This window comes from Puntigrus tetrazona, chromosome 1 (assembly GCF_018831695.1).
Source record: "Puntigrus tetrazona isolate hp1 chromosome 1, ASM1883169v1, whole genome shotgun sequence".
Lineage (NCBI taxonomy): Eukaryota > Metazoa > Chordata > Actinopteri > Cypriniformes > Cyprinidae > Puntigrus > Puntigrus tetrazona.
Genome location: NC_056699.1, coordinates 28,738,746 through 28,751,799, shown reverse-complemented (window position 1 = coordinate 28,751,799; position 13,054 = coordinate 28,738,746). Strand labels below are relative to the sequence as shown.

The window sequence follows — 13,054 nt, the reverse complement described above, 5'->3', positions numbered from 1 at the left end:
AACGCCGCTTTACTTTTATGGTCGGATTATCCTGTCACGATTTCCGTGGTTTCGCGGGAAAGACTCGAGACTCGAAAAATAAACTTAAATAGATTTAATTCCATAAATGGCAAAAATATATACAAAAGCAAGCAGAACAAAAACCACGAAAAGGAGCTCGAACCAAAACAGAGTTACGTTGAAACTTTGATAATCCGACACGGTGAACACAAAACACAAGGCTTAAATACACAAGGAAATTAACAAGACACAACTGGAAGACAATTAAACAATTGAACACAAGGGGAAGGCAGGGCACAGACAACACGTGGCATGAGACAAAAACAATAACAAAAGTCCAGAGGTGTGACAGTGTTCATCTTTTAACCAATAAAACATCAACTTTAACTCTTTTAAGAATTGGGATTTGACTCAAGACTTGTTTGTATCTTGAAAGGAATGACTTGGTTACTTCTTTGGTGAATTCGGTGAATTGGTGAGTTTATGGTTCAAACTAAAATATGGCAGGACTTCTTTTCATATGTTACATGCCGCAGTAGGCAGTAACAACGCTAGGTATCAGCAAGATAGTTCTGCAATGGATGAAACCCTATCCTGTCCTAAATGTGCCTTATATATGATTTGAACACTCACAGCAGCGCTGTTCTTTCAAACTAACAAAATTTGCATCCATTGTGGCAGGTTGCAGAAGTCTCTCAAAGCTCTTGTACCTATTGATGCATTGTATATGGTGAAAACCACTCCTCCTCCAATGCCCATACTTTGAGGATTGACCACATTTAGACACAGCAGAGTAGTGATAGCAGCATCAACTACTGAACCTTTACGCTTCAACATGTCCCTGCAAACACAAAGAGTCTCATCGACCAAACAAGGAATCTTTCCCAGAAACAAAAATGGGGCCTTTTAGGAATTATACCTCCCGATCTCAGAGCAAGTCCCCGCATCTGCTGCCACCGCTGCTTTAGTAAAACACTTCTCAGAGGGTGGTACAGTGGGTTTTAGAGTGAGCGTTAGAATGAGTGCCAGAGAAAGTCCCACTATCAAAATAATCAACAAGGCAACCAACAGATACCTGAAAGCAGACAGCAATACATATATTTAATATGTAAGCTGCGCGTCTGGCTGCCGATAAGCCTGGCAGGTTTTATTCTGCAATAACAATCTGACGGATGTACTTCATCCCGCTCATTACATGGATTCTTGCCACAAGAGTAAATAAGTTAGTTGAGTTTAAATATTTGAAATATTTGAAAGCAAAGCTTCGGTGAAGAACCCATTGCTAGGAAGCAGCAAATTCAAACTAGATGGACATTTCAGAGAGACCATACCACATATATTCATATATTGAACATAATGAATGTACACAGTATACACATATATATTATGTAAACAAAAACCTTTTGGGATTTGATTAATTGTTTGATGGTGCTAATTTATATTAAAATGGGATTTAATCTAGAATCAAAATGATGAAAAAGTCAAATAGTTAAGTTGCATGAAGACATCAAGTATACCTTATTTTCATAAAAATATTTTAAGTAAACTTTATCCAAATAACTATATTTGTGTTGAAAATACTTACAATGTAAATACAGTCAAAACAACATATCTGAGTCTAATGTAAAATTAAATAAAATAAGAAAACAACCACTACTACTACTAAAAAAAATACATATTAGTACCTTTTTCATATTTGTACAAAAAAACAAATATGTTTTTTTTTTTTTTTTTACTCATTGCTGAATGTAAGATATACACATACCTCATGTAACCCTTTGATGCCATGACTTATTTTTTAAAACAATTCTTTTTTTTGTAAATAGATGTTTCAAGACAGCAGGACCGATATAATCTGTGGAAATAAATTGAATGGTGGTTTAAAATGATCCTGATCCCAGATATTTAACGGCAAGGCAGACAGAAATATCTGTATCTATATCTGCATCACCCTGTTGAGCTGTTATAAAATTGAGCAAATATAAGTATAACACACCCCAATTATTAAAACAATGCATTATTAACTGAAAAGCATTACATAATATCATGCATTATTAGGAGATTGTAACAGCTTTATAATCTACACAAACAAAATGCTTCCCTAATTCTACAGCAGTTGGTGTGGATTAAAAGAACATAAGAAAAATATTATAAATTATACAATAATAATAATTTGAGACAAGTGATCTATTCGCCTCACAGAAAATACATACCTTTGCAGTGTTTTTCAACAGCTGATTGCTGATCTTGTTGGTGTCTTTATAAAAGTGGTATTTTATTAAAAGCTTTGCTGCGATCCGTGGAGAGACTGCATTGACTTCTAAATATGAGATGCAATCCTAAACTCCACAGGCTATGTGTTTATAATGTAGTGAATAACAGCGATACGCCCCAGACCGGTTTGTGTGCTCTGAACCAGTTATAGTCAAACATCGAGGTCTTATGTGATGAGAGTTATACAATAAGCTTTCATTTTAGTTCAGATTTCCATGGAAGCATGACACATTGCAGATAAATTAATTGCAGTACAACATTAAAAGGAAACCTTGCAAAATGAATCAACATTGAATCAGTGTTAGAATTTAACATTGAAAATCTTGCAGCTGAAATGACGTTATTTCAAGAACAAAAAATAAAGACAATCAGCAAAAGCAAAATATCTAGCATTGTTGCACTATAATGTGACTTTAAGCTCAGGCACTTGACAGTTTCTGTTAAAACCTTTTCTTAGAATCATTTGAAAGACATTTTTTACAACATTTATCATTGTATGGTAATGATTTTAAAACAAGCTCAGAAACTAATCGAACCATTAAGCTGCTCACAATATACCGCAGCTCCTCTTTTGTTGTTCCTCTGCAGCACGGCAGTGCTGTAATGTATGAATTGCTCAAGTGCTCAGTATCCTGGTATGTGTGTGTAAATATCCTGTTGCTACAGGTCTGCAAAGTCTTTAGTTTGAAGCAGGAGATACAGGGGAGTGGTTTTATTGAATCAGAGATTTGAAGGCCACTTCATACCAAATTCCAGTGTTTATTTTTCTTCTGATTTAAAAAAACCCCACACACATGAACACCACTTCACTGTATATAGAACATACATACTGACAAGACGGTGTGTTGATCAGTCACCTTATGTACAGCTGCTCTGAGACACTGTTGACATGGATCCTATGAGGCTGTAAAAATCCCCAAAACGAAAGTAACAGCTTTATACCTATATGGACAATATGCATTTATTCTATATTCAGCAATCATTTAGTTCTATAAAAAAGACAAAATTCATATCATATGTGCATATCGTGCAAACAGGCCAATTCACACTGTACCAACAGACACCGGTAGGTTATAACTTAATTTAACATTATTTTTAATATATTTGATTACATTTATTAAAACTTTTTCAAAGGGTCCCCCTTTTCCTGAAGAACAGAATCCAGAGGCCCTGGTCGACGGTTAATGAGCATTCGTCTTTTCCTTGCGGCTCTTTTAAAATCACTTATATTTATTAATCTTTTGCGTTTCCAATTTTAATTCTGACCCTTCACATAATTTTATCTGACTTCAATCTTTTGTAGGTATATTTACTTAAATGTAACTGCTGATCCCTCTAGTTGTGATTCAATTTGGATCATTAATTAACTATAATACTTCCTAGTTTCGACTTATCGTTTGTTAGGAGTCTGGGTCGCTTAGAGACCTTGTTTGGCCAGAACAGACTCACAACACATCTGGGCTGAGACCAAGCATGAAAATGAAGAATAATAGGTTCACAATAAGACATGACATATAATGCCTTGTTCCTAATGAACTTTAAGCCAACTCTTTTTGGGCAGAAGGAGGGGAAGCAGGAAGAGCAGAGTTGAGGAGGGTGTCATAAAAACAACAGGGAGTGTGTTGTTTGCTCTCTTTTTGAAGTCCTTTTGTTCCTTTGGATATGCCTTCTCAGATTAGTCTTATTGCATTACAGGTTTTTATTTCGCTCTTTCCAAATTTAATAAAATGCATTTTACATTTTAAGAATTTTCAGTGTAACATTTTAAATATTAGCAATCTGCTTATAAAAGTGTATTTAAAAGTGTATTTCTACTGAACTACAAACAGAAAGTACCTTCTAGGCAAACCCCGCCCATTCCTCACATCATGTGATGTCATGCATTTCCTGATTCTACTAAAGTGAAACACGAAAGGTTTGGATAAAGTCCACTGAGCTTGTTTCAGCACTTTTGTTCCTTTTTTCCCTCAAACTTACAGTTTGATCTTTGGATAATGAAAGTGTACATTATATTATCGGTAAGAGAAAGAGTTTTCTTCTGGTTTAGATGTGTAGCCTATTATTGTATGGTGAAGCATGTGTGAGTGTTTCCGTGAGATACATCATCAACACTACTGTAATATAATCGAGCATTTAATGCATCATATCATTAGTGTTTTCATGTAAACTGATGTAATGTTTGATCATCTGAAGTTTTAAATAAACATACGACAGTTTAATAAATGTGAATATTCATGTAAAAAAAAAACATGAACACACTAAAAATGTATAATAATGTGTCAAAGACATTTGTTATACTATAATTTTACTTTAAGATAAAGATTGTTGAGAGTGTGTTTACCCAGAACTTGACCTCAACAGCTGACCTTGTAACAAGCTTTCTCAGAAAAAACAACAAAAAATTATAAATACATATTAAGTGGGTCATGTAAAATGTTTATACATTCATTTTTATGTCAAAGAATTTATTTAGCTGTTTTATTTGCTTACAAATAAGTGGCAAATGTGTAAAAGCCTAGAAGGATTTTTTTTGTTTGTTTTTTGACGTGCTGAATTGTCTACAGTTTTATTTCTGCTCTGAAAACGAACAAACAGTGGTGAATTATCTGTTTGCATTTAACACATTTTTGAGAAAATTAATGTTCTGTGCAAATTAAAAACCTGAAATTATAAGTGAGTTCATTTTGAATATTAATGAAGCATCTCTTTCTCCACAGCTCATTATCAATGTTGTCATTCCTGCAGTTTACATGCATCATGTCTTTGTCTACGGCACACTGAAGAAAGGTCAGCCTAACCACTACTTAATAAAAAACACTGCTAACGGTCAGGCTGAGTTCGTCGCCCACGCTCAAACTGTAGAGCGATACCCGCTCGTGATCGCCACCGATAACAACTACCCCTTCCTGCTCGATGTGCCAGGGAAAGGCCAGCACGTCCAGGAGAAATCTACTGCGTAGACCAGAAGATGCTGGACTTCCTGGACCAGTTTGAAGAATGTCCTGAGTTATACCAGCGCCAAAAGGTCAAGTTGGAGGTGCAGGATTGGGATGGTGAAGGAAAAAACGCACTGAAGACGGGAAGATTCGAAGAAGCATTTGTGTACAGCAAGAAAACATATGAACCTGAGTGGCTTAAGAAACCAACATATGAGAGTTATGATACGAACGGTGGTCATGGACTGAAATATCATGAGGACATAAACCCATGAGTAATGATTGTACAGAAACTGCTTAGCAGGGTCCAAAATTGCCATTTTATCAACCCTTACGAAAAACAAGTTTATTCAAGTGTCCTATTAGTATACTTCTTTTAAAATAAAAATAGTATAAAAGTATACTTTTAGTCTGCTTTTTACACACTTCTTCGAAATGGGCTTTTTGTATGTCTCAGAAATATACTTAAAATGATTTTTAAGTATCCTTGACTAGGGGTGCTAGTACACATTTTCTGGACTGAAAAAAAAACCATTCGATTATGGTTAACTAATAATTTGAAAAACATGACTATATGTTATTAAATGAGTTATATGCAAACAATGCACAAATCATAAGTTATCTTAACACAATATATTATGACAGAATCAAACATATCCTTGGTAAATGGCTAATAGGTTATTAGTTAATAATATGTTATTGTATATTAATCACTGAAAAATCATTGACATGTCAGCATTGTACTATTATCTCATTGAGTTAAAAATACTCCATTAGTGTCAGAGAATACATGTCTAACCCTTACCACTCAGCCTTTATACTGCAGTACACACTACAAAGTGTTCAGATCCTTTTTGTAAATGCATTAATACATAAACAATCAACTCATTAAAAACGTTTCTTGTACTTTGGGTCTAATAAACTCTTCAATAAAACCTGAACTGTTGGCTAGCAAACACAATTAAACATAACCAACAAAATGAAATAGCAATGCAAAACAACATTTAAAACTTGTTTCTAAAGGCTGATTAAATACTCATTTTAAATACTTGCATTGCAAGTTATCTAAGGTCAGATATCAAAGCTTTGGCTGCTCAAGAAAATCACATGTAAAACACTGGACTTCAGGTTTAAATATATATTTATATTTATGTCCATCTTTCCTGACATCTATTTCCATCTCTCCACCACGTCTTTGTTCTCTCTATCACTTCTGAACACAAAGTGGCTTTGATGAGAAATCAGTACATTTAACCATTCTTACATTTTAGATGCAAAAACCTCTAATTGCCATCTGAAATTTTCTTTGAAAATCAGCGTGTTTAAATTTAGCTATTTCACTTTAATGGCAATTAAAATAACTGTTCATTGCCATTCAAGAGTAACGACTAAAATTACACATTGAAACCTAAAACTTTAAGCATTCTGATTGTTACCACTATTGAGATTCTTGATGTCTGCCTGAATAAGATACAGCTTCACAGAGACACTCGTCAAGCAGAGACTCCAACAATGTCCATCCAGAAACAGACAGAGAGATGAGTGGAGAAATCAGAGAGACGCATGAAATAGAGGACAGGCTTCCATTTTATATAGCAGGCAAAAAGTAGCAGAAAATGAGTATGTATGAATCCTCCATATCTATAAAACAGTTGGCAAAAATTGCCCTAAATCTTATGAGATATGGGCGTACTTAATTTGTGTTCTAACATGCCTAATTACCTACTATATAGCATGTGATTAGTATGTCCGACACCTCAGTATTCAAAAAAAAAAAAGTAGATGAGAAGTTCCTGGATGTCCTACTGCTTTTTCTTAGATTCAGAAATGTTCATTGATGGATACTTTTCTATTGAAAGAGGCCACGCGAAAGGATACGTCGTCAACGTGATAGAAACCAGCAGAGAGGATGTTTACAAATGTCAGTGTTACAAACCAAAAACACAGTAACGTTACGGATTTTACTGTAAAAACTTGTTTTATTATGTATAGCAAACAGGAGCTCCACACGTAAGTCACCAGAGTGGATTTACATAAGCCTTTTAGATCTTACTACATATCAATTTAATACGAAACAAGAATTGCATGTGAGCACATTACAACAAACTAACAACAAATCAGGTCTGCCCCGATTATATCAAACATGTTAGATATTTAAGATTTAACCCTCTATGGAGTAGCGTCTTTTATAAAATTAAAAAAGAAAATTTGCCTTCAAAAATATAATAGTAATGTTTAACCAACACATTTTTTAGTGATGTCAAATGAAATCCACTTCAACCTGTAAAATTTCATTTATTATACAAGTCCTTCACATTTTTGATAACTAAGTACTAAAGGAGACAAAAGCACATATTATGTCACATGCTCTCAAGGCTTCATAGTGAGCTCATTTTAGAAATACATATGACTTAAAGTTATTAAAAATATAATTGTACACCCAAATGCGTTTTCCAATAATTAAAATGTGTTTCTAATAATATTATAGAATTAATATAGAACAGATTTAAATGAACACATATGCATTACTGAAACTAGCTAAACTGAAAATGCAAAAACACAGTGAAAGTGTGAATCATAAATTCTGTATGTGTCTCTGTTGATCCTCACAAGAGGTTGTTAAATCTGACACAGAGACACTGAAGCTTGAGGATAAACCCCAAACCCAGCGTAGAGGGGTTCGGTGAATGTGGTGTTGAATGTGTGTAAGTGTGTGAGTGTGTGTGTGTCAGAGACGCTGTAGAAGGACAGAGAGCCGGCCGACCAGTCCAGATAAACTCCTACTCTATTAGAGCGGGATGAAGGGCCAAATACGTCTTTGTTATTATTATTGTACCAGACAGTATAAGTTGTATCAGAACAGTACATACTCCAGGACATTTCATTGAGACCAAACCAACTGTCAATCCCACTTTTCCTGTTGATTCCTTTATATGACACCGCTACATGACCCGAGCCTTCCCATTTAACCTCCCAGTAACAGCGTCCAGTGAGACTCTCTCTACACAGAACCTGCTCCTGGTTCTCGAATCTGTCTGGATGATCAGGATACGGCTGATCTTTCAGACATGTTGTTTTTTTGTAGTCTTCAGACAGGATGAGTCGAGTGTGTGCTGTGTTTGGATCCATTGTGAGATCACAGGCGTCTGAACACAAGAAGAGAGATTAGATCATCATATTGTCGTGAAACATTTGGCGTATGTGAGCACTTGCATTTTTCCTAGTCCTGGTTGATTCTAAAATGTCCTCCATAGTCAAAACTGAACATAGACACACAATACACAAACAAAATATTAGGCTATGAGGAAGACTGTTATATTTGGAAATTTTGCCTTCCCGCTCTATTCTCACGGTAATTCTTGGTTATATAGTTATTGTATTAATTTTAGCTCATTGTTTTTAGTATATACTGTTTGTTTCACAGAAAATACTTTGCTGGTGCTCTCACTACACAAAGTTTCTTGCCATCTTTTGTGTTCTTTTTATAGCAATGCTACTACTAAATAAAACAATTACTGAAAGTAAGAGTCCACAAACTACACAAGGCAAAATGCTCACATAGATTCAAGTCCAGATACTGTGGTCTGTGAGGTCTGTTTTACCCAGAACCACTTTTAGGTGACCCAGTTTGCATAACTGTCTACATACTTGGGTTCACCAGTTTACAGTTTGGATCCTTTCTAGCCTGTTGCCCCAGGCAGCTGGACTCCTGGATCTCCTGGGTGATTGTGGCTCAAGTCGCTCTCAGGTAAGAGGGGTTTGAACTCAGGCATGAAGACAAATAACCACAGCCTTCTCTGTTTATCCTTTAGCCAAGATACCAATCTACCAGACACACAAAACATGTTTATCTATTGTATCTATATCTACAAAAACACCTGGTGCAACAATGTTTGAATACTTGCTTGCTGTTCTAAGATAATCTAAGCCTCATATTTTTACTTGACTAAATCCATATTATTTTTGGAAGTTGCCTAAGTGCTATAAATGTAACCTATTTTCTATTTTTAGAGTTGCCCCTAAGAATAGACTAATCACTGAATTACTTGGTGGATTTGTGGTATTAACCTTTACATAGCCTCTCTATCTAATGTTAATCCTAAAAAATGCTTAGGCTCAGCCCTAAGTATCTGTGTGAGGCTGAACAACCTTGAAATCACTCTGAGACAGATGTGCTTATCACCTCCTACAATACTTTAGTCATTTTAGTCATGCAGTTACATACACATACATATTTAAACTTGTAAAACGTTTTTTTGTATTGCACTTTCTATACTGTTTTGTTTCCTGAAATACTGTGGTACTCTCACTACACAAGGTTCTTGCCATCTTTTTTTTTGGTGATGTACACAGCATTACTGCTAAATAAACATTGCAATCAGGTCCTGACTACAGAGGCAGAAAATGCTCACATGGGTCGGAAATCAGATGTAACGCGGTGGTCTGTGGTCTGTTTACCCAAGACCACTTTTAGGTATTGATTATAACTGTCTGCATGCGGGACCACCCAGTTTACAGTTTGGATCCTCCTGGCCTATTACGCTGAGCAGCTGGCCTCTCTGTCTAATGTTAATCCCTAAAAGAAAGGAAATGTGGGCTATTCAAGTATCTGTGTATTTGAACAGCAGAATCACTACGGAACCAGGAATGTGCTCACCACCTCCTACAATACTTTAGTCATTTTTAGTCATACAGGTATACACATACATATTTTAAACTTGTAAAACGTTTTTTTGTATTGCACTTACAAAAACAACAAAATGTAATTTTTGTAAAATCATGAAAGCAAACAGGATGTGAATTCTGTCATCTCTGATATGAACTTGAGCATGGAAACACTGTATCTTTGCATTAGACATTAGAGCTATATCTATAGAGAGTCCGGAAATGTCTACTTTCCCTATAGGTGATTTATTATATTATAGTTTGCTTATTTAGTTAGTTGTGAAAAATTGTATTTATAGTTTAGTTTACTATATAGTTATACTAAATATATTTATAATAACCTTCAGGTAATGTGGATTTTGTAAATTAATTTGTAGTGATTCAGAAATAGTTTTCTGCACAAAATAATGAAATTTTTTATACACAAATTCATAACAATTTATGTACTATAGCATAGATTTATTCAAGTAGTAAATCTGATAATTCATGAAATTTCATAAAGCTCCTTTTTCTGCTGCAAGCTTATGTGCTGAAGTGTGAACTGAGTTCTTCTTGCCGAGAAGATACCTAAAGCTGCACAATTGGGTCAAGCTTTTTTTTTTTTTGCAAGAGAAGTTTGGAGCATGGGCCGAGCTGTCACATTGTCTTGGAAACTCTGCCTGAATATGTACCCCAAAGATTTCCACCATGCCTTTTGCAGGAAGCAAAGCAACCTTAGCGCGTGTCCATCAGAGCTTTGCGCATATCGAGGAACCGCACCTGGAATTATGTGCGCTTTGTGTATTTATTGCTTGTGTGCGGTGGAAACTATTGTAGACAATTAAAGGCTCATTATAATGGTCTATTAAGTAGTTTTAGATTATTTATTAATCTGCTGGTGCATTAAAATCCTTGATACGAGGCAGCTTTTAGTTTTTTTCACCTCAGTATCTGCGGCTGACGGTTTTCTTCAGTCCATCGAAACGGCTTTACTTCTGTTCCTGCAGGTCATTTATTCTCAAGATCAGCTCTATCAGGCCAGAGTTTGAAGATTGAAGGCTGATGACAAACTCTACCGCAACGCTGAACAGTGATATTACAACCTGCAAGGCTAAAAGATTAAAACAAATGAAAATTTCATTCTTAACGTCATTCTACAACTAGCATTGCAACAATGTGGCTTAATTCCTTTAAAATGAAATTCCTTCAATTGGCCCACGATTTAACACTCCACAAAGCTTTGCAAATTTGATCACAGCGGGTATCAGTCTTCTTCTTCCCACTGCATCTGATGTATTTATGTTCTTGAGGTCCAGCTCATCAGCACTTCCTCTGACATCTGAGCATGTAGGGGTGTTGGAGCAGTGGGCAGGAGGATTTCTTCTCACAGTGTTTGTCTGATTTCCTGAAACTCCTGAATCTCTCTGGACAGGTATAATCTTTCACTTCCAGCAGACAGAGGAAAAGATTGAGTGGATCTTTCGGTGGAGAGGTCATGTCATCCTCTGATCTTCTCTTTAATGTACTGTGTTGTTCTCCTGATGCTCCTCTGAGCTGTTCACTGTGTGTGTCAGTAGATCCTGTAGAGTATCTGAGTTGGACTCAGTGAGGCGCCCAGCAAGAATGGAGGAACAGATGAGCTGTCCAGGAATTCCCTCACTCTCAAGGGCTTTATCTACCATCTCTATGCAGATTATGTATCACATCACAAAACTGCAATGTATCAGTCGTATTATTACATAATGGTAAAGGAAGACACTTAAGCAACCAAGAAATATGCCCAGACACTCAGATGAATGAAGCTGTATACTTTTCTCCTGATGAATCACAGACTCCTCCTTAAGATCTCAGTACAAATCCCAGAATACACTGAGGGGCATCAGTAGCGTCTATGCGCTCTACAATCAGGTCCTCTGCATAGAACATTGCATTACCTTTCATAAGCTGTTTGAGAAGCAACTTTGTAAACTTCCACAATCACTTCTCTGTAGGACTGCAGGAGTTTCTCTGGATCTCTTTCTTCTTACTTCTGGTTCCTCATGTTGATCTGAATCAGCAGGAGTGTATGTACATTTCAGTCAGAGTTTGAGGATTTGCTCAGATCTTCTTCCAGGAACTTCTGGAAGCACAGTGGATGAGATCCAGCAGAGAAGACGGATGTGGCATGATGTAGGGCTTCTTGCTCTTCTGATGTGTAAGTTATTCTGCTGGCTTGATGCTGGTCACTGATTCTCTTCTGAAATATTCCTCCTTGTGAGGTTCATTAAATCCTTGAATTTCACATCCAGGCGGTTGATGTATTTGGAGGATCTGATTGGCTGCTGCTGGTCTGGAGGTGATCCAGATGAGAGCAGAGGGAAGCAGCTCTCCTTTCATGAGGATTTGACACATCAACACGCCTCACTGATGAAGTCTCAGTCCGCACATCACAAACTTTCTGATCATCTGAAAACATCAGTGTGATTCTTCATCCAGACCATCAAAGATGAACTTCTTTACACTCCTCATAGATCTTTGGTACAGATCTTGAAGTTCAGGATGAAAGTCCAGCAGAAGTCTCTGAAGACTGTACTGATGATCTGGATCAAGTTCAGCTCTCGGAAATGGAAAAAGCACAAACATGAGAATCTACATCCTGATTGGCTTTTCCCTCTGCCCAGTCAGAATGAACTGCACAGAGACAGTTTTCGATTCCAGAGCCTTTAGTAAGAGAACAGTAGTCTTGATCTGGTCTTTCTCCTCACATCCTAGTTCAGGTGAGGCTTCCAAAGATATCATTGCAGTCAATAATAGTGTCTTGTGGAGTGTTTTGTCCTGGCTCACTCTCCATCATGAAGCCTCCTGTTCTTCATTCACTCCTTCTCTCTCTCCCTTTATGATGTAGGGTAAAGATCATATTCACAAATGTTTCTTTAGCAGGTTTGATTCCACTCAAATAATTTCTCATGTTTCTTCTTCAAGCCTGGTTTTGTATTTATCTTTAACTCGCTGCAGGTCTCCAGACTCCAGATTGTGTTTCTACTGCCTATGGCTTCACCTTTGTCCTGCCTTGTGCCAGATCTGATTGTAGGATAAAGTGGATGGCACAAATAGACTCTGGTCATGTATATCTTTACCACTAAATTTGAGGAGAAAACAACCAGAAAAATACAATTACATAGCGACAGCTAAAGGCCATCTGCTTTTGATGCCCTTCTTTG

The 13,054-nt window shown here is 36.5% G+C and overlaps 1 protein-coding gene and 1 pseudogene across 1 annotated transcript; one reads left to right on the top strand and one right to left on the bottom strand.

Moving 5' to 3' along the window:
• Window positions 1–167: 167 nt before the first annotated feature.
• Window positions 168–2,841, bottom strand: LOC122324528 (glutathione hydrolase 5 proenzyme-like). Its single transcript, XM_043219076.1, has 4 exons — window positions 2,214–2,841; window positions 1,766–1,855; window positions 920–1,075; window positions 168–841 (listed from the first exon to the last, which is right to left on the bottom strand). Exons 2-4 carry the CDS (start codon window positions 1,786–1,788, stop codon window positions 649–651), a joined length of 372 nt encoding a protein of 123 aa, XP_043075011.1. The 5' UTR covers window positions 1,789–1,855; window positions 2,214–2,841; the 3' UTR covers window positions 168–648.
• A 1,311-nt stretch (window positions 2,842–4,152) lies between these two features.
• LOC122323803 lies at window positions 4,153–5,611 on the top strand (annotated as a pseudogene).
• The last annotated feature ends 7,443 nt before the right edge of the window (window positions 5,612–13,054 follow it).